The sequence below is a fragment of the Gossypium raimondii genome, chromosome 9, assembly GCF_025698545.1.
Source record: "Gossypium raimondii isolate GPD5lz chromosome 9, ASM2569854v1, whole genome shotgun sequence".
NCBI lineage: Eukaryota > Viridiplantae > Streptophyta > Magnoliopsida > Malvales > Malvaceae > Gossypium > Gossypium raimondii.
In genome coordinates, this window is record NC_068573.1 from 49,266,503 (window position 1) to 49,290,406 (window position 23,904).

The 23,904-nt window shown below is 31.4% G+C and overlaps 3 protein-coding genes and 1 long non-coding RNA gene across 5 annotated transcripts; 3 read left to right on the forward strand and 1 right to left on the reverse strand.

Annotated features, from left to right (window-relative positions):
- Window positions 1-443: 443 nt before the first annotated feature.
- On the forward strand, window positions 444-1,093 carry LOC105800766 (monothiol glutaredoxin-S10). The gene has a single exon (XM_012632078.2). The coding sequence runs from the start codon at window positions 519-521 to the stop codon at window positions 825-827; it is 309 nt and encodes a 102-aa protein (XP_012487532.1). The 5' UTR covers window positions 444-518; the 3' UTR covers window positions 828-1,093.
- Window positions 1,094-6,924: 5,831 nt separating this feature from the next.
- Window positions 6,925-10,248, forward strand: LOC105800765 (serine/threonine-protein kinase PBL27). Its single transcript, XM_012632077.2, has 5 exons — window positions 6,925-7,414; window positions 7,777-7,979; window positions 8,061-8,250; window positions 8,743-9,134; window positions 9,230-10,248. Exons 1-5 carry the CDS (start codon window positions 7,270-7,272, stop codon window positions 9,803-9,805), a joined length of 1,506 nt encoding a protein of 501 aa, XP_012487531.1. The 5' UTR covers window positions 6,925-7,269; the 3' UTR covers window positions 9,806-10,248.
- A 423-nt stretch (window positions 10,249-10,671) lies between these two features.
- LOC105800764 (ISWI chromatin-remodeling complex ATPase CHR11) lies at window positions 10,672-17,125 on the reverse strand. 2 transcript variants are annotated; one of them, XM_012632075.2, is made up of 25 exons: window positions 16,812-17,125; window positions 16,298-16,429; window positions 16,112-16,218; window positions 15,856-15,962; window positions 15,661-15,758; window positions 15,345-15,524; window positions 15,045-15,266; window positions 14,643-14,777; window positions 14,278-14,560; window positions 14,131-14,204; window positions 13,767-13,987; window positions 13,603-13,690; window positions 13,426-13,519; window positions 13,149-13,337; window positions 13,030-13,061; window positions 12,843-12,919; window positions 12,662-12,751; window positions 12,510-12,579; window positions 12,351-12,405; window positions 12,209-12,264; window positions 11,974-12,139; window positions 11,627-11,805; window positions 11,316-11,531; window positions 11,138-11,236; window positions 10,672-11,044 (listed from the first exon to the last, which is right to left on the reverse strand). In XM_012632075.2, the coding sequence occupies exons 1-25, from the start codon at window positions 17,016-17,018 to the stop codon at window positions 11,027-11,029; spliced, it is 3,195 nt and encodes a 1,064-aa protein (XP_012487529.1). In that variant the 5' UTR covers window positions 17,019-17,125; the 3' UTR covers window positions 10,672-11,026. The 2 variants fall into 2 exon arrangements, with proteins under 2 accessions (XP_012487529.1, XP_012487528.1); XM_012632074.2 differs by having other exon boundaries at window positions 12,209-12,267.
- A 2,878-nt stretch (window positions 17,126-20,003) lies between these two features.
- On the forward strand, window positions 20,004-23,337 carry LOC105800769 (uncharacterized). The gene is made up of 3 exons (XR_008188483.1): window positions 20,004-20,362; window positions 20,799-20,882; window positions 23,284-23,337. It is a non-coding gene; the product is annotated as an uncharacterized LOC105800769 (long non-coding RNA).
- Window positions 23,338-23,904: the final 567 nt, after the last annotated feature.

Here is a 23,904-nt window from a genome sequence, read left to right on the forward strand (position 1 = left end):
TATTGAAATTGATAAATGTAAAAATTTAATGACATAACATAATTTTAAAGTGTTAGTTCATCAAATCTTGATAGAATTCAAATTCAAATACCAAAGTAGACACAAAATATATAGATATTAAAGTGGAGCAAATTGCTAATTTTAAAGACTAAAAATTATATTAACACATATATATTGAATTTTTGGTAGATTCTAAGCGACAACTATCTAGTTAAATAGTTTGAAGAATACCACACAAGTCAATATCAAATCAAAAGGGTGATTTTGGGAGGTGGCATCCATCCAAATAATCTCAAAGGAACCTTCACTTTTCTTATTTTTTATTCATTATTTTCATTTACTTTTCCAATATTATAATGTATTTTCCTATTTCATCAATACCCTAAATTTCCCTATATATATACATATATAAGTTCATCAAAGCTTTACATCTATCACAAATCCAAAGCATATAGTAACAAATTAAGTAGCATTTGCTCCGAAACATAGTCTTCAACTTGAAAAAATATATCGGATCGATGGATCGGGTAGCAAAATTGGCGTCACAGAAGGCAGTGGTGATCTTCAGCAAGAGTTCATGTTGCATGTGCCATGCAATCAAGAGATTGTTCTACGAGCAAGGGGTGAGTCCAGCTATATACGAGCTTGACGAGGACGCCAGAGGCAAGGAAATGGAATGGGCTCTGATGAGGCTCGGCTGCAACCCATCGGTCCCAGCCGTGTTCATCGGTGGTAGGTTCATCGGGTCAGCTAACACTATCATGACCCTTCACCTCAATGGTTCCTTGAAGAACTTGCTAAAAAATGCCGGTGCTATTTGGCTTTAAATTTTAAAAGAGTTACAATTTCCCCCACAGCATGTAGCCCGGCTTTTAATTTGTATTGAAAATAAATCTATAGAGCCTAATGTATCTTTATATATATATATATATATGTACGTGTATATTTTATGCTTTGAAATTTGAACTTCATTGGAGTTTACTCTTGAAAGTCAAAGCTTTTGACTTTTTTTACCCAATAATTCTTCAAGTTGTTATAATCCTTGTGACTGGTATCAAATCGAAAATAGTTGGATGAGAGGATTTACGGTCAAGCTTTTCAATTTCAATCTACAAAAGTTATCTTTACCTCCATAAAAAAGATTAATATAACGTTTAATTCTTGAACTTGGCGACTAAGTTCATTTTGATTCCTGAACTTGACAAAAGTTATCTTTACCTCTAAAATCATGCCACGTCATCAAATTTAGATAGAATCCAAGTTTAGGGGCCAAAATAAAAGAAATTATCAAATTCAAGAACTAAAGAATATAATAACCCTTTCTTTTATAAAGCTACAATTACACCACATTTTGTAGTCATGGATCAAGATTCCATTCTATAAAATGGTAAGAGAAATTGGGATTTTGGTTTCTATATTACGTTTTTGTAGCAGTGGAGACAAATATATATGTCATTTATATGCATATATTCCATTTTTATAAATAAAATCCTGATTGTTTGCTTGAATTATATTCTTGTTAAAGTGTTGTTCCATCAATGCATATATTTTAGGAATCAAGAAATCAAAATTCTTGAAGGTATGGCGATGGAATCATTTCCTCATTTGGTTTTACAGTGATATATTAATTTAATTAAATTCCAAATTAAGTGTTTTAAGTGAAAGTTATTAGCACTCAAAACACAAAAGATTTCCTTTTATTATCATCACTTTGGGTTTAGGTTCTTCTTCTTTTCCAAATCAATCAAAGCAATTGCAAACAAAACATATTAATTCCATTTTCCAGCATTATGTGTGCCCATCCCCATGTGGAGAATATTGCTCACCAACGTCATGCCTTTATAAAGTCTCTTTGTCAATTCATTCAGATTATGGTAGAATCTCATTGTCAACCTAAATTTAATTAATCTCTTTTTTTAATTATTATATCATTTAATTTCTAATGAGAATTTTGAAAATTTTAGAAATTTTAAATTTGGACAATTCATCAAAAGCCAATCACATATACGCAGGATTGTACCATGGAGGGAGGCAGCGGTCACGACTCCCTTGATTAAATGGAGTAATAACAATTTTAGTCCCTAAAACTTATTAATACTTCCTTTTAAGCTTTTTTTAAAATATAATTTTTAATTTTGGCCTATAATTTTTATTTTGGTTCCTTCACTACCAAATTCCTGGCTATACATCCTTGTATATATGTATACGTACATGGGAAAGGTTCTTATATTTAGCTATGAAACTCAAAGGGGCATTGGTATCTATGCTCAATGCTTTTAGTTTATCGTTTCATATATTTAGAGTGTCGTCAGACATTCATTTTATGTCAATCTTTGATGACAAAAGGATAAAAAAGTAAACACGGAAAACTATAGCCACTATTTTGAGAATTTTCTACTTTGGGGGTATATATCCACAAAAAGCAGTTCATCAATGTGATGAGGCCGTTTCAATTTCAATACATCTTCTTGGGTCTATGGATTTAGTCCTCCTACTATGCTAAATTTAGAATTCAACCCCTTTAATTTGGCATAACTTGATTGTTATTTGCTTTTATAATTTTATTAGTAAATTCAAATGTATGACACCATTAGTTTCTACCGTTAAAAAACATGGGTTTTTTAAACAACTTTAAGCATCGAACTCGCACATTGTTGATTAGATTTAAAAATAGTTTTAATCATGTGACCGAATAACAACAAATATTTTTTACTTTTATCAGTTTAACAAGAGCGACTACCAATATTATCAATTTGAATATGCTAATTATATTATAAAAATAAGAGAAATAAATATGTTAAGCCAAAACTTGACCCAATTCTCATTTTGCACATTGGTAGATATTTGGTCGACGAAAAACTAATGAAATTTCAAGTTATATTACGCAATTTGGTTCAATGAATATCTTAATAAATGATTGAATCCAAAAAATGTACTATTTTTTTATATCATCTCAAATTTTGTTATTATTTATAAGTTGTGGATTTAGTTTATGCATTTTAAATTGATCAATTTTAATTTTTATATTTTTAAAATTTAAAATTTTAGTCATAGCACAAATGATAATAGTTAAATCATTGGGTTAATTTTGCTATTAATCCTATATTGTGCATAAATCATTCTATTTTAATTCTTATATTTTTCAATTTTAAAATTTCAATCATGCTTCAAATCAGACTCCTTAAATTCGTTATCACTCATCACTTCAGTTAATAAATTTCAACATATTTTTAACCTAAATTCTAGAGATATTTAAAGTCATCCCTTCAATTAAATGAACTATAAATATCAAATTATTTAATATCTCAAATTAAAATATAAAGATCAAATTCATTTTCAAGTTTGTTCATGGACTGAATTTAGGTATGATATTGGTCTTTTTTGGTAATTTTGGAATCGACTTGAAATACGGGCTTAATTTTGAACCAACCTTGATCAAATTAGGAAAAAGATTGGGCTTGGCTCAGCCCACCAACATATAATTTTCATTTTTAGGAAATATGATTTTTGTGATATATTTTTCCAACTTTACTCGCTGGGATCCTTGTCGAATAAGGTTCATCAAATTTGTATCGAAAAATAAAACGATATTTTGGATTTAAATATTTATCATATATAATAAAAATATATTATTATTATTATTATTATTTATAGAACAAAACAATTAGACATTAGAGGTTGATATTTGAGTTTAAAGCTTAATTACTAGGCTGGGTGGGGCATGGGTTTCAAACTTTTTGTTTAAAGCACACTTATTTTTTAAATTAGTTTTTTTTTTCAAGTGCATATTTTGGAAATCATATTTATGTCTAAATATCCTCAATTTTCAAATAAATGTTCAAGCGCTTTGACGGTTAATCTTACTCTTCAATAGATTTATACATATATATATATATATATATATATATATTTGCAATTTGATTGAATTTTAAAATTATGGAACGTGTCTTGTATTTTTGGACCAAAAAAAAAAGTCGCTGACGTCCTGACAGAGCTTTAAGAGAATTTTGTATTTTAGTCGGAGGGTTTTATATTTGGAGTTCAAGGTTTGTTTTTTATAATCTCCATCTTGTACTTTTCAAATTACTTTCTCATTAGTGAAGTCTCATTTACCTGTGATTTTTATTTTCTTAATTGAGGGTGTTTTACGTAAATATTTGTGTATTCGATTTTCTCTATTTTCTTATTTGTTATTTATACGAGTCGATCCCCAACAACTATCAGTTGCACTTAGCTAAATGCAAACTCACAATCTCGAACACAAAGAAATGTACTTAGCAGCCGGAATACAATTTAATCTAAGTAATTTTTACCCCTACATTATTTTATGTGTGAGCTTAAGAGTTCAAAGTTGAAAATTCAGATATGATGATAACACTTTTAAAAGAATTTGTGGATACTTAAAGAAGATAATTTCAAATTATATTCGAATTACAAAATTTCAGCATCAATAATTTTTTTATCCTCAAACTACAACCTCCTTGAAAAATAAAAAATAAAAATATTATTCATCGGCTTATTTCTTTAAATGGGCATGATGAGTAAAAGTATTCATGGATCAATCAGGTTAAAGTCCAGTTTTAAAAATTTTCAATACTCATTTTACTATTAAAAATATGTTTTAATTGATATTTTATATTTTTATTATTTAAATTGAATTCGAGGCAAAACGGCTTAAGATAAGAAAATCCTTATTCAAGTGTAGGTGAACCCGACCATTGGGCAGATCTAATGGTGAGGCATGCTTGTGTTCATCCATGGTGCAGTAAAAAGTATTGGCAAAATATTCATCTTGTCTAAAGAGTGATGGAATTTATTCCATTTTATCTTAAAATAGAAAAAGATACCTACCTTTTTTGTCCTATTTTAAAAGTTTTTAGGGTTTGGTTTTCTCCACTCCATTTATCAAAATAATTGGTTTACCATTTAAAATATAATATATTAATATAATTAAATTTAAAAAAAATTCTAATGTTATCAAATATTATATCAAAAGATAAATAAATAAAAATCCAAACTCAACCCTAATCCGGATTTATCAAACCGGATGCATAACTCAACTCTTGAGGGATCTATTTTCAAAAATTTATTTTTAATTTGAAAAGAAAAAGATAGAATAATTAGTGCATTAGTGCTCATATGATGATCATTTGATCAAAGTTGGTGCAGGCAAAAACAAACAAATAAATAAAATGGTCCCAAAAGGTAAAAACAGTAAAAAAAAAAAAGGTCTCATAGTGATTTTTTTTTCTAAAAAGTAAAAAAGAAAAAAAAATGTACTGACATACTTATGTATGGATAACTTGGCATCAAAGCTACTTCCTCGATATGCTATAGATTTCTCAAGTTTTTCTTAAATTAATAAAATTATTGTTTATTTTTATATATAAATTATATATTTTATCTTATGTTTATGAATGGGGTCAGACTTGTGTATAATATTAACACTATATATAATTGTTCAAGTTTAGAATAAATCTAAAATATGTATATTAAATTTTATTTTAAATTCATCTAAAATTTTTTGAATTTAACCTAATGCTTTTTGACACAAATATTGACTGAAACGTTAAAATTTTAAACATGGTAATTTATATGTACTTCATGCTAATATTTTTAAGTATTTGTTGACGTGTCATATAAAACAAATAATATCTTGTTAACATGAAATTCACGTTACTATAACTCAAATTGTCACACTAACATAATTAAAATTATTATTTTAATTAAATATTTTATTAAATAAAATTAATTTGATTTTTAAAAATAATAATAATCGAATTTAGTTAAAAGAATAAGAGTGAAATTGACCCCAAAAAATAGAAATATGAATGACTAAATGAGTAAAATATCTTTGGGAAGTTAATATTTTTACATAAATGGTGTTAATTTAAACAAAAATAAAGATCTTTGAAATAGTAATATTATAATTAATTAATTATTATCAATGAATTTGGAAAGTTAATACTTTTACATAAATAATATATTTAAAATAATGTTTTGGAAGTTTAGTATATATAAAATTATGATTTTTTTTTTAAATTTGAAGTCGTACAAAAATAGAGAACTTTTTTGTCAGAAACTGACATTCTATTCTAATATTTAAAATTCAAAAAAGGATATTTTTAAAAAAGTAATTAAAAAACATTAAATAATACCGTAGTTGGATCGAGCATCATGACATCACTACCTTTTTTTCTCCATCGCACATCTAAATCCAACGGCTCAAACTTCAAAACACCCAAAAAGGAAAACACGGATATCAAGCACACCGAATCGAAGTCCCCTTTATTTATTTTTATCTACTTTTCTTTTCTTAAATGTTATTTATATATATTTTTAGAAAAAATTAAAACATGTGTTGAGAATTTCCATCACAAGTGTGGAAAGCACATCTTCTAAAGTGGGACCCACACATTTTTTCTCCTTCCGACCATGATAATTATTTTATTACTAGAAACTGCTCCTAATATTTTATTTCTTTTTACCATAATTATTCGACTATCGGATGGGAAAAAATTCGTTTAATTCCTCTCATAATATAAATCATTAAAATTGTTTTTTTCAATTTTGAATAAACAAAATTTTGCAATATTAGTTCCGCCAAAAAACTAATAACATTATTTAAACATTTTAACATAATTTTAATCTTCATCTCTTTAAAATTTTATAATTTTATTTCCATCTCTTAAATAAAATTTCTAAATTTTGTCTCATATTATTCTGAGATTAAATCTTGCGGTGGGTCTAGATATATTAGTGATTTATTTTTATATACTCAAATCCTTTAAAAAGTATAAATCTAAATAATTATGGTAAAATAAGTTTTTAAAAAAGGTAACCATTTGGGAAATTAATTTTTACCTATCACTATACGTAAGCCACCGCTTTTCTTTTCTTTTTTTCTTTAATTTCCATCAAATTAAACCTTTTTCTTTCTCCTTCTCTTTAGTCTTTACCTTCTTACACAAAGTAAGTTTTTTTTTTCTTCGATTTGTTGATCCACCACTTTGGTTTCGATTTTTGTCTTTAATGGTCATTTGAAATCATATAGAGAGAGAGAAGCTAAAACAAAAGGATTTGAAGTGGGGAAGAAGAAAGGAGTTGGTAAAGATTGGATTTTTAACTGAGAAAATACACAAAAAGGATGGGGTTTTTTTTTCCTTCTTTTTTGGGAAGTAATTCTTGAACAATTATCTTTAATTTTGGGCTTTAAATTCTGGGTTTTATTTGAATTTTCTTGGGTATTTCTTTTTTCTTTTTTGGATTATGGGTGGGTGTTTTCCTTGTTTTGGATCATCAAACAAGGAAGCTAATAACAATAACAATAATGGTGGAACCACAGTTAAAGAACTGAGCAAGAAGGACTCAACTAAAGATAGCTCAGTTCCACAGTCTCAACATGTTAATAGAGGTAAAAAAATGTTTTTTTTTCTTCATTTTCTTAGCTAAACTGATGCTTTTAATTTATTGTTTTTTTGGGGGGATTAAATTGCTAGTTTGATCTGATAACATTATGTTTGTTTTAGGGTTTCTTTAGGGTTCTTTGATGAATTCTTTAGTTTGAATTTTAGTATTTTAGGCCCGTAATTGTTTAGATTAAATGCTAGTAAATGCATTTTGAGTGAGAATTTAGAATATTCAATAGAATGTAGTAAATAAAATAAAGGTTAAAAGAATTGCTTGTGATTTTTCAAAATTTTTTTATGTCGAAAAGTAATAAATTTTAGGATTATAGACAAGCATTTTGAGACTTTTATTATTGTGGTTGAACAGATAAATCGAAGTCTCGAAATGGTTCTGATTCTAAGAGGGAGCTACCTGTAGTGCCTAAAGATGGACCGACGGCGAATATTGCAGCACAAACATTCACTTTCCGAGAGCTTGCCGCCGCTACAAAGAACTTTAGACCGGAATGTCTATTAGGAGAAGGTGGTTTTGGACGTGTTTATAAAGGCCGCTTGGAGAGTACAGGACAGGTTCGTAATGGTTGCTTTAAATAGATGTTAATGACCAAACATAAGCTTTGTAATACTTATTTTTAGTTACGGGTTTGACAGGTTGTTGCTGTCAAACAGCTTGATAGAAACGGGCTACAGGGAAATAGAGAATTTCTAGTCGAAGTTCTTATGCTTAGCCTCTTGCACCACCCAAACCTCGTCAACTTGATTGGTTATTGTGCTGACGGAGACCAACGCCTCCTTGTTTACGAGTTTATGCCTTTGGGTTCATTGGAGGATCACTTACATGGTAAGGGTGGTATTCATAATACTTGCAGTCCTCTAGCTTTTGGTTTTTTATTGCACTGTCAATTTGGAAACTGAAAGACGCTAGGATTTATTGATGAAGCTTCGTATTGACTTTGGTAGAACCATATTTTCCTTATAGAATTGTAATCATAGCAAGAATGGTTTTTGTTTCAATGCATAACTGACCTATTGCTGATTGATCTTGGCTTCATTTATGCTGCTAGACAAATACGTAACTAGAAATTCCGTTGCTTTGGTGCTCATTTTCTTCCTCCAAGCTTTTATGTCAGTTTTTCTTTACATCCCACACGAGAAAAACTTTTAAATTGTGTTCCTGTTATTCTATTGTATTTAAGGTTGCGCACTCAAGATATGTTGTTTTGTCTTCAGTGGCATTTTACACTCTCATTTCATTAATGTGATATCAGGTTTGTATTAGAAAATCGTGTTTTTGGTATACCTCGATGGTTACTGTGTTTCAATTTTGTTTCAGATCTTCCACCGGACAAGGAACCTTTGGACTGGAATACAAGAATGAAGATTGCAGCCGGTGCAGCCAAGGGATTGGAATACTTGCACGATAAAGCTAATCCTCCTGTTATATATAGGGACTTGAAATCATCCAACATCCTTCTTCATGAAGGATTTCACCCTAAATTATCGGATTTCGGGCTTGCGAAACTGGGACCCGTCGGTGACAAAACCCATGTGTCTACACGTGTGATGGGTACTTATGGTTATTGTGCGCCGGAATACGCAATGACCGGCCAACTTACCCTAAAGTCTGATGTGTATAGTTTCGGTGTGGTCTTTCTTGAGCTTATCACGGGGCGCAAGGCCATTGATAATACACGTGCTCATGGAGAGCATAATCTCGTTGCATGGGTAAGTATCTTTCTCTTCTACCTGCCATGATTCCAAATTCCGACGTGATAGGCTTATTTATGTAGAATGAGTGTCGTATTTTATTTCATTTGTAGGCACGGCCACTTTTCAAAGACCGCAGGAAGTTCCCAAAAATGGCTGACCCGTTACTCCATGGTCATTATCCAATGCGAGGCTTGTACCAAGCTCTTGCAGTTGCTGCAATGTGTTTACAAGAACAAGCTGCTACAAGACCTCTAATAGGCGATGTTGTGACAGCCCTTACGTACTTGGCATCACAAACCTACGACCCAAATGCTCCTGGCAATCAAAGTAACAGAGTTGGTCCATCGATTCCAAGACCCAAGGAAGATGGATTGGACAGCCCGAAAGAGCACAGCCATAGAAATTCACCTGATTACAGGAAGAGGAATCACGCTAGGGAATCAAGCCTTGGAGCAGAGTTAGGTAGGAACGAAACCAGTGGTGGATCAGGAAGGAAATGGGGTTTAGATGATTCAGAACGGCACGAGTCTCACATAGACAGCCCTCTGAATACTTCAAGACCAAGGGAACGTAATCGTGACCTTGACAGGGAACGCGCCGTTGCAGAGGCTAAAGTATGGGGCGAGAATTTGAGGGAGAAAAAACGAGCAAACGCAATGGGAAGCTTTGATGGTACAAACGACTAGTGTTGCTGAAATCCTTTCCATTTTGCTCTTTCGATGAAAAAACATGTTGCATCATTTCAAGGATCGTCAAACGTGGAATCCTTACTTCAAGTCTCCATTTCTACCTGTTATCCAAACTTCAACTGTTGTTTGCTTTTGTCCTATAATCATCCTTGTAGTTAAGGGAAGAAGCACCACAAAGAGAGGACCAAGAGCGGTTGATCAATTTCGGGGATTAACAGGTAATGTTGGTACTTGTATGCAACATGTTAATCTATGTTTCTAGGGCCTTTTTTTGTTTTAGATTCATGTTACAGAAGATATTGAGATTCATGTGGGTTTTGTGTGGGGTGTCTCTCTATTGGTGTTTGCATCTTTTGTAATGGTACAGTTCTTTCTTATGTATGGATTTGTGAGTTAGCTCTGTTTTCAGCTTATACAAAGAGTTTTCATCATTATGTTAACAGCGGCAAACAAGTCGATCATCATAAATTCATAATCATCCTTTGTACTGTAAACTGTCGTTTTCTGATTATCATGGTTATCAATGGCAAACAAGTTGGATCGCTGTCGTTGATTATCAACGGTAGCAAGAAAAACTGAAAACCCAACTCAAACCAGACAATTTATAACATCCAAAGTTTATATTTTTATAATGTAAAAATTAAATACTTTATATTTAAAATAATAAAAATTATTAAAAAACTTAAAATTTAAAAATTAATATGAAAAAATCAAATCAAACCAAATTATAAACGGTTAAAAAAATTCAAAGAACCAGATCAAACAAATATTACCCCTAATCAATGTTAAACAATTAAAATTTTCAAAACAATTTGAGTTGAAGGTTTATGATAAAATCAAGTTAGATCAAATTAGGAATAAGATGAAAATTAACGAGTTCAATCCCTTGATAAATGAATTGGGCAAAATCCATACTTCTTGCTCTTCTAGTATTTATTATCATAGAAGAGAAAGCCATGGTTTTTTTTATCCCAATGGCAGGTAGCCAGTATATTTCAGTAAATGTAATGGACATGGTTACTGTTCTTTAAAAAATGACTTTAGTAATATACTCTCATTTACACAACTTCCATAACCTAATAAAACTAACACATCAATGATATTAATTAGACCTTTCCAAGTAGTGCGGGATAATAAGTTTTGTTGAATAATTCTAAAGTCAAGTCCATACAAAAAGTCGAGAATTATACCCGAGTCCCAAACAAAATCTGAGGCTTTTCATTTCCTCTTTTTTCCCTGCAAATTGAGATGAATATCACTTTAATATTAAGGGATATAAAGAAACAAAGTTCATCACCAAATTCTAAAAAGTTCCAGTAAGAAACGAACCGAGATCACGTAATCATCCATTGATAGCTGTTTTGGTTTCTTTGGTAAAGCAGGACTCTCAATCGGCTGCCTCCCACCTCGCTTAGATGGCGTCATGTTCTGAAAAAAAAACTAGAATAAACATAGTAACCTATGAAATATATAACTCTAAATAAGATAAAAGGAAGATATACTGAACCTTGGCAAGTTTCTTCTCCTTGCGGGCTTGTCGCTCCCTCTCGTCATATTCCTGATTTTCCTTCTCAACCAACCGGATGAGGGTATCGCATCTCCTTGCCAGCTCTTGAGTTGTCCGTGACTTAACGAACCAATCAAATCGAAACAAAGGAGACATTCTGAATGCTGCCTTCAATTCCTCCCAATTCCCATATCCAAGCTTGTGAACCATACATATCTGTTTTACATATGATGCACAGGCATAAATAACACAAATAAAACTAAGGTGAACCCAAAAATAAATCATGCGATGGAAAAGATTTAAAGACACACCATGAACCGATCACATTCTTCATTGTACAGCTTCCCTTTGTTTTGACCATACTGGATCTTCATTTCCAGCCATGGATTCTTGTAGCGATCCAATTTCTTGCCAATTGCTTTCTTGATCTCATCTTTTCTAGAGATTCTGGCTTCGCCTCTTTCAATGTTCTTTATTATCCTATCATAATCTGTTGTATAATAAAACTCACTAATTAATATAGCATTTAAACCTTGTGCATTATTCACATTCGTATGTTTACTTCAAATCATTTTAAAGCAAGCCGGGGAAACAATTACAGGTACATGAAACCAACCCAAACAAGGTAAAATATAGCATGGTATCAGATATCACTTGCCATTTAACTCCTTGTATCGTTCTTTAAAAACTTTAGCATATCGTTGAACTTCCTCCTCAGTTTTCCCTTCCATTTCTGAAGCAATACTTTTTATATCATTTCGTCCATACTTCTCACAAGCTCTTATGAAAGTATTGAAATCTCTTCTGCTCCATGAAGAAAACCCCTGATGCACTAAAAAATTAAGTTCAAGTAATCTATAATATGAACATAGCAAACACTGCATTCTACTCACCTCTTCTAATAGTTGTTCCTTTTCTTCCAATTCTTCAGCAGTTAGTGGATCTCCACCTTCTAGATAAAAGAGCCTTGGTCAAATAGGCACAAAGAAGATCGCGTAACATAAAGCAACGGCTTATATGGGAAAAGTACAATACCTCCAGGTTCAGCCTCATCAATTGAATCCTTTATCTGATTCTTCTGATGGGTTTGCTGATTTTAATGCATAAAAAATTAAATCAGAAAATGAATCACAACCAACAAGGAATTGATGGATGGAGTATATAGAAATTTGTATTTGCGCTATGTATCCATACCATAAGATAGCGCACTTCTTTCTCATACAACTCACTTAGCCTCTGAGTGTTAAAAAACTGGAAATCATGCCTGAGAAAGTGAAATATTTTATTAGCTACAGTTCTAACAAAGCAAAGTAATTAACAAAGCATAAGTTTCAGAAAGGGCTTACAGCTGAGGCATGCGAGGAATTCGAGGTTCCTTTGGTTTTGCTGGACCACCTTGGCGCAGGGTTTGTTTGAAGTACTCAGATTCTGAGTAACTGATTAATGGAAATGAGAAATACAAGTCAAATACGGATAAAAGATGAGCAATGCAAACTTTAAGCAGAAATGCTGAAAAAGGAGACTTACTTCCGCTTTCGCTCTCTTTTTGGAGGCTCAATCCAATTTTCAGTTGCAATTTTCTTGAAGTCAAACTTGTTTTCATCCTATATCCAGAAGAAGCAAAAGCACCAAGCATCAATAAAGGGCAGTGTAAATCACTAAGAAGAAATCAAACAGAAAGATTACAGATAAGAAGCGAGAAGGATGCTTTTACCTTGTCATCATCAAAATCATACAATTCAGCAGCTACAGAGACAGAAGAATGTCAGAAACCAAATGATTGTTTTTAAGAACATTAAGTAAAATAAAACACAGAAAGCAAGAGAGGCATACTATCATCCATCTTAAATTTAATAGCATCCTCTGTAAATTTCTTCATCTTGGCATCAAGTTCAGCTGTTGCTGCTTCTCCTTTGGCAATGATTCTATCAATGTCTTCATCCGTAACTGTGCTATCCTTGGAACTAAAGACCATTTCAGCACCAAATCTCACCATTTGAAGCAACTCATCTTTGTTAACAGCTGCATAAAACAAGATGTTGAAACGATACAGATATATGCTCGCAGAGTTGCATCAAGAAAAATAATTGCCTGCAAAGGAACTTCTTACTCTTCTGCTCTGCTAATCGTCCTTGTTGAATAACCAGAGCATCTAGGGCAAGCTTTTTGTAGGCCCTCTCTATCACCTTTTCCTCAATAGTGTACTGTTCCATAATAAACAAAAAAAAATAAGTCTACTGTAGCATAGAGTAACTTCTCAACTGGCATACAATGAGAATTTTCAGACCTCCGTGCAAAAGCGAAACACTTGAACTTCCTTCTTTTGACCAATTCTATGAGCACGATCCTGTGCTTGCAGATCAACTTGTGGATTCCTGCAAGGTTCCCCTTGTATCACCAATCCAACAAGGTATAAGAAAATATATATAATAAATGATGGAAGATGCTTACCAGTCACTATCATAAAGGATGACAACATCTGCTGTAGCAAGATTAATACCAAGACCTCCAGCTCTAGTTGATAACAAGAAAACAAATTTCTCACTTCCTGGCTTATTAAAGGCTTCAATAGAAGCATCACGGTCTTCTCCACCCGTATTACCATCAATCCGACAATAAAGGTACCCACGGAACATCAAATAATCTTCAAGAATATCCAGCAACCTTGTCATCTGAATACAACAAATTCCCACAGAAAAATCACAAATACAGAACTTGGAAAATAAAGGAAAACAGCAATAACTGGCACCTTCATATACACTGCAGAGGTATGTATTATATGCAAATGGAGAATTCTAGGCACCCTCAAAATTACCTGAGAAAATATCAGAACTCTAGAATCACGCTCCTTTAGCTTTGGCAGTAGCTTGTCCAAGAGAACCATTTTGCCTGGAAATAAATTAGTAAGGTCATCTTTCATTTAACAAAATTTGATTCAATATGTTCCGGGAAGTAAATTTACCAGCATTGGTTATAAGATGGTCCCCTGTAGTATATGGAGGTCCAGGTTCAGCACCTTGAAAAAGATATGGGTGATTACAGCATTTACGCAGCTGCATTGCAATGTTCAGAAGACGCTTACGCTCTCCGCCAGCATTAACAACTTCAAGATCTTTTTGCAGCAAAGCCCTGTAGTAATGTTTCTGCATCTGGGACATTCCTACTTTCAGGATAGTTTCCTTTTTGGGAGGCAATCCTTTTTCAACATCTGATTTCAATCTTCGAAGGAGAAATGGCCGAAGAACCTAAAGATTCAGGACAAAGAATCTTAGTTATTTGTACAAAACCATAGGCCTGGCATGAGTAGATATAAGATTTTTAACTTGCCTTGTGAAGTTGTTGAACAACTTCCTGCTCGTCATTTTCACCAGAAATCTGAAACCACTCGTCAAAAGTTTCGGCCGAACTAAAAATCTCTGGCAGTAGAAAGTTAAGAAGAGCCCAGAGCTCATGGAGATTATTCTGCACCAAAAATACCAAGATTATTACGTGTGCAAGTAATCAACAATACAAAGAATTATCAAAAAATCTTTTCAGTTGGCAACAAAAACTTATCCAAACAAGGAGACATGATACATGATCAACCAAATATTAAACTTAAACACAAGTTCGGTACCAGAAAATGGCATAGGTATTTAGAGGGCAACTGAGCAAAGCAGATGTCATGAATGGAATGAGACTAAAAGACTCAGTAAGCACTTCCATAGCAAATAACATTTGAACTCATACCTGAAGTGGAGTACCAGTAATAAGAAGACGGTAATTAGTGTTGTAGAGCCTCATTGTTTTTGAAAGAAGTGAATTCTCATTCTTGATCCGATGGGCTTCATCAATAACTATATAGCGCCAACTAAAACGACGCAAGGCAGACTTCTCCTTAATGGCCATCTCAAAACTTGTGACACAGACATCAAACTTCCCAGCAACAAGTAGCTCCTCACGAATGTATCTCTGTCAAAATTAGAAGACGTAAGAATCATAATGAAGAGCAAAAATAGTCATCAATGAAGCATGCAGAAAGCAACTTACTCTTTCTTCAGGATTCCCAAGAAATTTTACAGTTCGCAGGACTGGGCAGAATCGACGAATTTCATTCACCCAGTTACCGAGAGTTGATTTTGGAGCAACAACCATGTGAGGGCCAGTAATTCCCCGGTACTCATGCAGATAGCCCAATAAAGAAATAGTTTGCAAAGTTTTCCCAAGACCCTTTTGTTAAAAAATATTAGTAAACAAACATCAACTAATAACATATGACAAGATTATTGCGATAAAAAAAACCAAGCTTTGACATTGAACTTTAAACAATATGCAAACTATTAAAATCCATGGCTATGACACATACCATTTCATCTGCAAGAATTCCATTTATACCATTCTCATACAGTCGTATAAGCCAATTTAAACCAGCAAGTTGGTAGTCCCTCATTTTTCCTTGAATACCTGACAAGTGAGGAAAGAAAAAAGCAAAGAACATAAAAAAGAGATAAGAAACCAGTTGAACTGAGTTCTCCAACTGAGGGTTTCACAGAGAATTTACAAGTAGGTTGAGTGACCAATCGCGTGTTTCCAGACAAACCATCTTCTTCCTCCTTGAGGTACTCTTCATCTTCTTCCTCCTCAGTTACTTTTGATGAATGACGTCCCCTAAATTTAACAAGTGAAAGAAACTATTAAAAACCAAATAGAAAACAGCACCCATCACTTACAAGTTACAATCAGTAATATCATAAAAGCACCACAATCACGAGAAATCACCATTTCAACACCCTTGATAAAAAGAAGAACATGCATACCTTCCTTTCACCTTCTTTTGCGTTGATGATTGTTCACCTTTAGAAAAATGAGCAAACAACTCCGTCTGCTGCAAAAGATACTTCAAACGCCCCTTCCCCTTGTTATTCTACAATTAAACCAAACATCAGCAGCCCATGAATTACACATCAAATTAATAGAAATGAAACTTTCTCTATAATACGCACCATATCAGCATCAATGGCGGCATTTTGAGCATCCAATATTTCCTGAATCTTCTGCTTCTTTAGTTTCTCCATTTCTTTTAACCTCTCCTTTTCTCGCTTACTAAGATCTGGTTCAGCCCCGTTAGACTCATACTACAAGGAAAAAAAAACCCTCAAAACTCATAAAATATAAAATATAAACAATGAAGATGTTCTCGGCAGCTTACTAAAAATCCTAGAAGGAAAAACCATATTAAAGTGTAAATACTAAAATCTTAAAAAATATTCAGTTATCAGCAGACCTTAACTACAAATAACCAAAAAAATAAAGCTAGATCGAACAACTAAAAATCATAAAAATTCGAAAGCAACATAAGGGGAAATCCATAAAATTACCTACAAATAATCAAAATAAAGTGCAAACACTAAAAACTTAAAAAGCTTATTTTCAATTCTTGGCAGAAAGCTAGATCGAACAACTAAAAATCATTAAAAAAAATCGAACACGAAATAAGGGGGGAAATAGTAAAACTACCTCGTAAGCATCATCCGCGTTTGCATCAGGTGCAGCGTTATCATCTTCGTCTTCATCGGAAGCACCGGCGGAACGAGCGACGGCTTCGAGCTCTTCTTCATCGTCTTCATCGCCGTTGATCTGATCGTCGATCCTCTCTTCTTCCGATGAACTGGAACCATCGGATAATGCTTCATCGGACGACGTCGGTTTCGATAACTTCGCCATCTATTTCTCTCAAACAAGAGATTTTTTTTTCCTTTGTGTGTTTTCTTTTTTGTTTTGGCAGAGATCCACTTTTTCGTACAGAGAAACGAGGCGCTCCAAAATAAATGGGAGAGAGACGATATTTGGTGAGATTGTAGCCGTTAGATTTGAGTAAAGTGGAGATCTTAATGTTTTGAAGTGGATCGAGTGTCAAATGAGGAATTTCCCGCCAAGTATTCGGAAATAAGAATTTCCCGCCTAGTTAACCCGCTGACTCGGGGCTCGGGGCGTGAGCCAATCGACTCAATGGGGGAAACATGAAATTTGGGTCGTGCCGCGACAGTTAGTGACTTGGATTGGATGCACTGCGGATGATGTTTCGTTCATAGCAAAATTTTCAATCATACAGATTTTTATGTTAGAATATTTTTTTTATTGGTTATTAGTTTACATTTTTGTTCATCTTGGACATCGGCGCACAGGCAATCACGCATAATTTGGCGATAAGATGCGGGAATCATATACCTTTTCTAGCATCTCATGCGCACACATCTTGGTAACTCCCTCCGTCTTGACGATTAGTTAAGGTGGTGAAAGGAAATGGATAATCGTTAAGATGGTGGGTATGATTGTTGTTCCACAGTTTGGTTTTTATTTTGGTTCCCGAATCCACAGAAAATATTATAGTAATTCAATGTTTTATACATCCCAAAATAGTTAATATTGTAGTAATCAACGTACCTTATTTTGAGTTTATTGATAATTTTAAATATTTTTCACATATACATATTTATAGTCTAATTTTTTAATTTCTTAATAAATTATATATTTAAATATTTTTAATATATAGTCTGATTTGTAATTTCTTTCGAAATTATATGTTTTTGATAAAAAATAAATCATATATTATATATACATCCAAATATGTCTTTATTATATCTATGAAAATACATATGTAAATATAAGATTTAAAATTATTTATTAAGTTGAATAATTTAATTTAATAATTTTCCATTTTATTTTAAAATTATATTATTTAAAAGGATTGATCCGCGCATTAAAATCATGCTTTAATTTTGTTATAATATTATTGTTTTCGTGTGCTTTAAAAATATAAATTTCAAATCGATCTGCACATTAAATCGTGTTTTAATTATGTTATAATATTATTATTTTTGTATGCTTTAAAAATATAAATTTCAACAATAATGTTATACTAAATTTAAATTAATTATAAAAAATGTTATGACGATATCAGATATTAAAACATGCAAAAATATACTAAATTACAATGAAAAGAAAAATAAAATCATATTGTCTCAAGTTGACATTTCCAGTCCGAAGTCAAACGCGCTAATCCTAATCCACTGCGCTATGCGGCCCTCAATTGGTGAAAGCAGTTTTTTTTATTTATTTAACCTGTAAATTCAGCCTAGACAATCTAGTTCAAGTCATTTAGATTGGAGTTCAATCGTTTCATAATTTGAATTTTAGATTATTTTGAGTTTAAATTATTTTAATATCTGTTCAGTTTAGATTTGGTTATATAAGTTTAAGACTTGAGCTTTTTAAACTCAAGTTATTGTAAGTTCAAATTATTTTAAAATTTAATTATTTTAAATTCTAGTTAATCTGAGTAACTTATAATTTTAATTAATTTAAATTTGAATCTAATTTTCAAGAACAAACATTTTATATTTCCCAATGCTCTCGAGTTATTTAAGTTTTTTGATATGAAGGCTTAAAGTGTTTTAGGTACAATACAAATAAATATTCGAGTAATCACAAGTATCAAATTATTATAATATAAATCGTTTGAGTAATGACAAATAGAATTAAACTATTACAAAATAGTTAAATGAAGAACTAGTACAATCCATAATAAAGTCAATAAACTAGACTAAAACTCATGCATGACAACGACACATAATAGACCCAGATACCTATGTATATAATTGTGTATAATAAATTCCAAAATTGGATGCTTAAGACTCAAAACATTCACCTTTATCAATCATACATATACCTTATTGGATAAAATACTTCTTATATAAATTTATATAAAATCTACTCTTTATACACCCGTAAATCCATCACACGTATTTTTGAAGTCAAAATTTTATTTATTTTTTAATATTCTAGTTAATTTTTCGAAACACTTAGATTTTTGAAGTAAAATGTTTTAAAATTTAATATAAATTGTTTTAACTTTTAAATTGTTTAGTTAAAATTTTAAGTGCTACAAATACAATACAATCAAAGTATAATATGTATACTATTTAATTAATTATAAATACCAAATTATTACAACACAAACATATTAAAAGATGGTACAATACAGTCTAAAGTCAACAAATTAGACTAAAATCCACATATCGCAATCGGATATTATGAGAGCCGAATTCACACTAGAGGTGTTCATGAATTGAGTTGAACTTAAGTATGATAGCAACATACTTTACACTTGCTCAACCTTGACTTGACCTAAAGTGTGGGTCTAAAATTTTACCAAAGTTCACCTATATTTATAAATAATTACCCTAAACTCATTTTAAGCCCACCTATATATTTCGAATTAAGAAATACTTTTATTATTTTAAATAATTTTATATATTTGCATTTATTAATATTTTATATGTAATTGTTTTAATATTTTTAATATTTACATTACAATATTAAATATTATTATAAATTATACAATATATTAAAATAACATAATATAATATATTATGTACATAGAAAAGCGAATCACGTTGAATGTTTAAGCCACGCTTAACTCATATTTTAAACGATTTTATTTTTTAAGTTTACTTTTCAAATTTAATATTTTTATGTAAGTTGTTTTAAATTTAAGGTGGATGAATAGTCAAACCTATGAATAGATAACTTAAAAACAATTAAAATGTGATAAATTAATTATTAAAAAAAGTGATAAATTTGAAGGAAATGAAGGGTTATATTAATAGAAATCGAATTTTCTACCGCCAAAAAAGCAGCAACAAAATACAGAGCGAAATTTGAACAATGAAAGAGAATGAAAACGAAACAACGCGAAAAAAAAGAACTCCCTCGAAGTTCAGATATTGACAATCGCCGATCAAAGTTTTCTCCGGCGAAGAAAACCTCAAAGAAGGCAAGTGGTTTTAATAACCAGTAATTTATTATTCGTATCCCCATTGTTTCCTCTGGATTGCGAGCTCAATTCCCCCCCTCTGTTTCCGTTTTCGTTGTCATCGCAGATTGATCATAAAAAGGTTTACCAAATCGTTCGTTTCACTGACTGGAGATGTTTTGCCTAAAATTTCATTGATTTCTCTTCGATTTCTATCATTTCAGGTGCCAATTTAAACGGTGAAACCTCACAGGTATGAGTAATTCACGTATTCTTTTTGAAAAAAGAATACGTGGTTTTGAACGGGAATGGATTGCTGGAGGTTGATTAACTGTTAAGTTTTCAATTAATTATTAATCTGAAATTTGAGTTAGATTAATATCTGTCATTTCAATTCGAATCATGTTTTATGATGTTTATTCTCCGTGAAAAATGTAGCTCACGAATGAATCAACAAAAATTTCCAGGTTTCCAGCAAAAATCTGATAAAAAAATGACAAAATCCTAAAAACTGTTGAGCGATAAATCTTCAAACACAAGTTCGTTTAACAAATCCAAGAAAGTTCTAAGATGCATTGATCACTTTCATATTTAACGATGTTTAATTACACTCTGCCTGATGAGATTAAGAAAAACGACCACAACTCGTTTGTGGAAATGCTTATTTCTCTGCTTCTTGCTTTGGGCAGTAGCGGGCTTGCTGTTTTCCTAGTATTTGGTGATATATATTCAAGAATCACTTGCATTTTCACTGGACTCCCGCCAACTTGAAGGTACCACTTTTGCTTTTTTGGATGTCAGTGGCATTTAGTTAGTTATTTTGGATCTTCTTTGTGATGCATATTCAAGTTTTTGATGATATGCTTTGTGTATTGCGATTGTGCTAACATCAAATTGTCACTATATTGCACTATCCTATAGGTGAAAATGCAAGCTATTAGAATTCAACTCATAAAATTCAAACTTGATTAGATAATTATTGAGCTGAGCTCAAGCTCGAATCGCTTGAGTCATCGATCGAACCGAATTTAAGCTTAATAATACTTGGCTTAAACAGTTCATGAACCTTATCAAACTTTTTCATTTTCAATATTTATTTTAAATATTTTTATATTATTAAATTATGTTATTACTCTTAGTATATATTATTAATCTTAAGCTTAATTATCAAGCCAAGTTTGAGTTTGAATAGGTATGAGCTTAATTGAGCTTTAGTGCGAAAAGTACTAAACGAGTTTAATCGAGCACGAGCTCAATTATATCTCGAGTTGAGCCAAATTGAATCTCAAAAATAGATTTTTGATTGTGCTTGAGCTCCAAATTTTGATTCGAGTTCAAGTTTACCGGTATTCAGATTTGGCTTGGTTGCAGGGACATGCATGTCTACCCACCTTTATTTGTCCTTAACTGATAATTTGATGACACTCTTCTGGTCAATAATTGAATGTCTAAACAACTAAACCATGTGGAATCTGTCTTCGAAGAATTAGTTTTATACATAAAATACTAATTGCATTGAAAGCCATACATTTGGTTTATGCCGTAGTGCAGACCACTTTCAAATGCTTGTCTCATTGCACGTTCACGGTCAGGTTACATATTCTGGTTATTTCACCGCTTAGGTAAAAGTATCATAGAAGCTCTTATACTTAGAGTCAGATTGTATTTTACTCTGTTTACTTAAAAAATAAGTAAATTAATCATTATATGTAAGATTAAAGAGCAAAATTATTCTTCTTGTTAAAAATATCATCCATTTCTACTATTGAAAACTAATGTAGCTAATGAAATAACCAAATAGTTACACGTGGTGTATTACGTGTATCTTATGTTGAAGTATAGGGACTAGTTTACCTATTTTTAACTATAAAAATGAATGAAATTTTTAATAGAATGATCAGTTTGTTTCTTGATATAACGTACATGGATCAATTTATATTTTTTGAATAAGAGAAATAAAATGCAATTTAACTCTTAGTATTAGGGCCTCCATGATAATTTTACTGACTGCTTGATGTAACTTGTGTGTGGCTGTGGCATGCATTAAGTATAAACTATTAGGTCACACTTTCAAATTCTTTGGCGTTTCATATCTTTGCGTTTAACATAGGTAAAACAAGTCAAGGTAGCACTCACAACATTAATCTGAATTTCTAACATAATGGAACCAAAAGAGAACGTGACTCATGAGTTAGGTATGATTGTGGTGGGGGTGAAACACTAGACAACATTATGATGACTCCTAGAATGCACAATCACAAGCTTAAACAACATTTGTTAATTTTTATGTTATCAACTGTTTTTATTCTTGAAGTAAATTAAATAGTTATATGATAGCTATGATAAAAAGGCTGACTCCTAGAATGCACAATCACAAGCATAAACAACATTTGTTAATTTTTATGTTATCAACTGTTTTTTATCCTTGAAGTAAATTAAATAGTTATATGATAGCTATGATAAAAAGGCACAGTGAATGAGGAATGTAAGGCTCTTTTTTTTTTTGAAGTGGTTTCACAGAGGGGACAAGTTAGGGTCTAATTGACAGTTAGATAAATCATTAATAGGTCAATAAAACAAAGTGTGACAGTAAATTGATTAGTACTTAACTTAAAGAATGCCAAGAAGGAGATTTTTTTCCCTAGTGATATGTATGGTAAAGGAGGAAGAATTAGCTGGATTAATGTAAATGGTTTGGTGCAATCCACAAAACTTTTGTTTGTTTATGACCAAAAGCATGATTAATACCCACTTTTAGGTCCTGGCTCTACATAAGAATAAACTTTTAGGTCCTGGCTGTACATAAAGAGCCGAGATTCGATGTAATCCACAATGATTTAAATTGCTAAATAGTTAAAATTTTTTGTTTGTATGTTTTAATCATAGTTACTTTAAAGCAATGTTTAGGATGATAAAAAGAATATTTTGAGTTATCAATGAGAGATTGTGACATAATCATTGAATTTTTGCTTTCTATCAATAAGTGTCTTTGTGCTAAAGTACTGATTACTCATCAAGCAAGAGAAATTCAGCTCGTCTTGTTCAGACTGAAATGTTTAGACCATGTTCTTATTCATCTTTTTTTTTTTTGGTGAGAATATTCTTATAAATTATCTCTGATAACATGGTAAAACTGTTGTAGCTAATCATCTCAATGTATAATGCTATGTGTAGAGAAATTAGGCAGCAGAAACAGTCATTTCAGACTTGGTTAACTCAAAATCATGTACGTACTGAGGTGCTGAATCTTAGACAACTTCTTTCTCTTATTTATGTTATTAGAATTTTTCATTTTCTCAAATATGTTTGACATTTATTCAAATATTTTGTGTTGACTTTTACACATAACCAAACGAATATAGTTTATAGAAGAAACAAAATTACTCACAATTTGCATAATTTCAAGATGGATAATATTATCGGATAAACATTGAATTTATATATTAACTTTGGTTCAATGTGCAGTTCATGTATATCAATTTTATATATAAATTGTCGTGGTTCATATCTATACATAAAATTTTGATTTAATTGTACATATTTAAAGAAATGAATGCATACATTTATTTTCATATTGGATTAATATAATTGTCTATGTATTCAATATATCAATGTAAAAGAGTGCTAGTTTGATAATATTGCTAGTGATTTGTGAAAATTGAATTAAATTTAAATTTTATGTATAAAATTATACAAAATTAGTTTTCATGTATGACAATATACATTAAATTAAAATTTATATTTAATTTTGATATTTATCCTAATGAAATCATTTGTTGCTACAATGTCATCTTG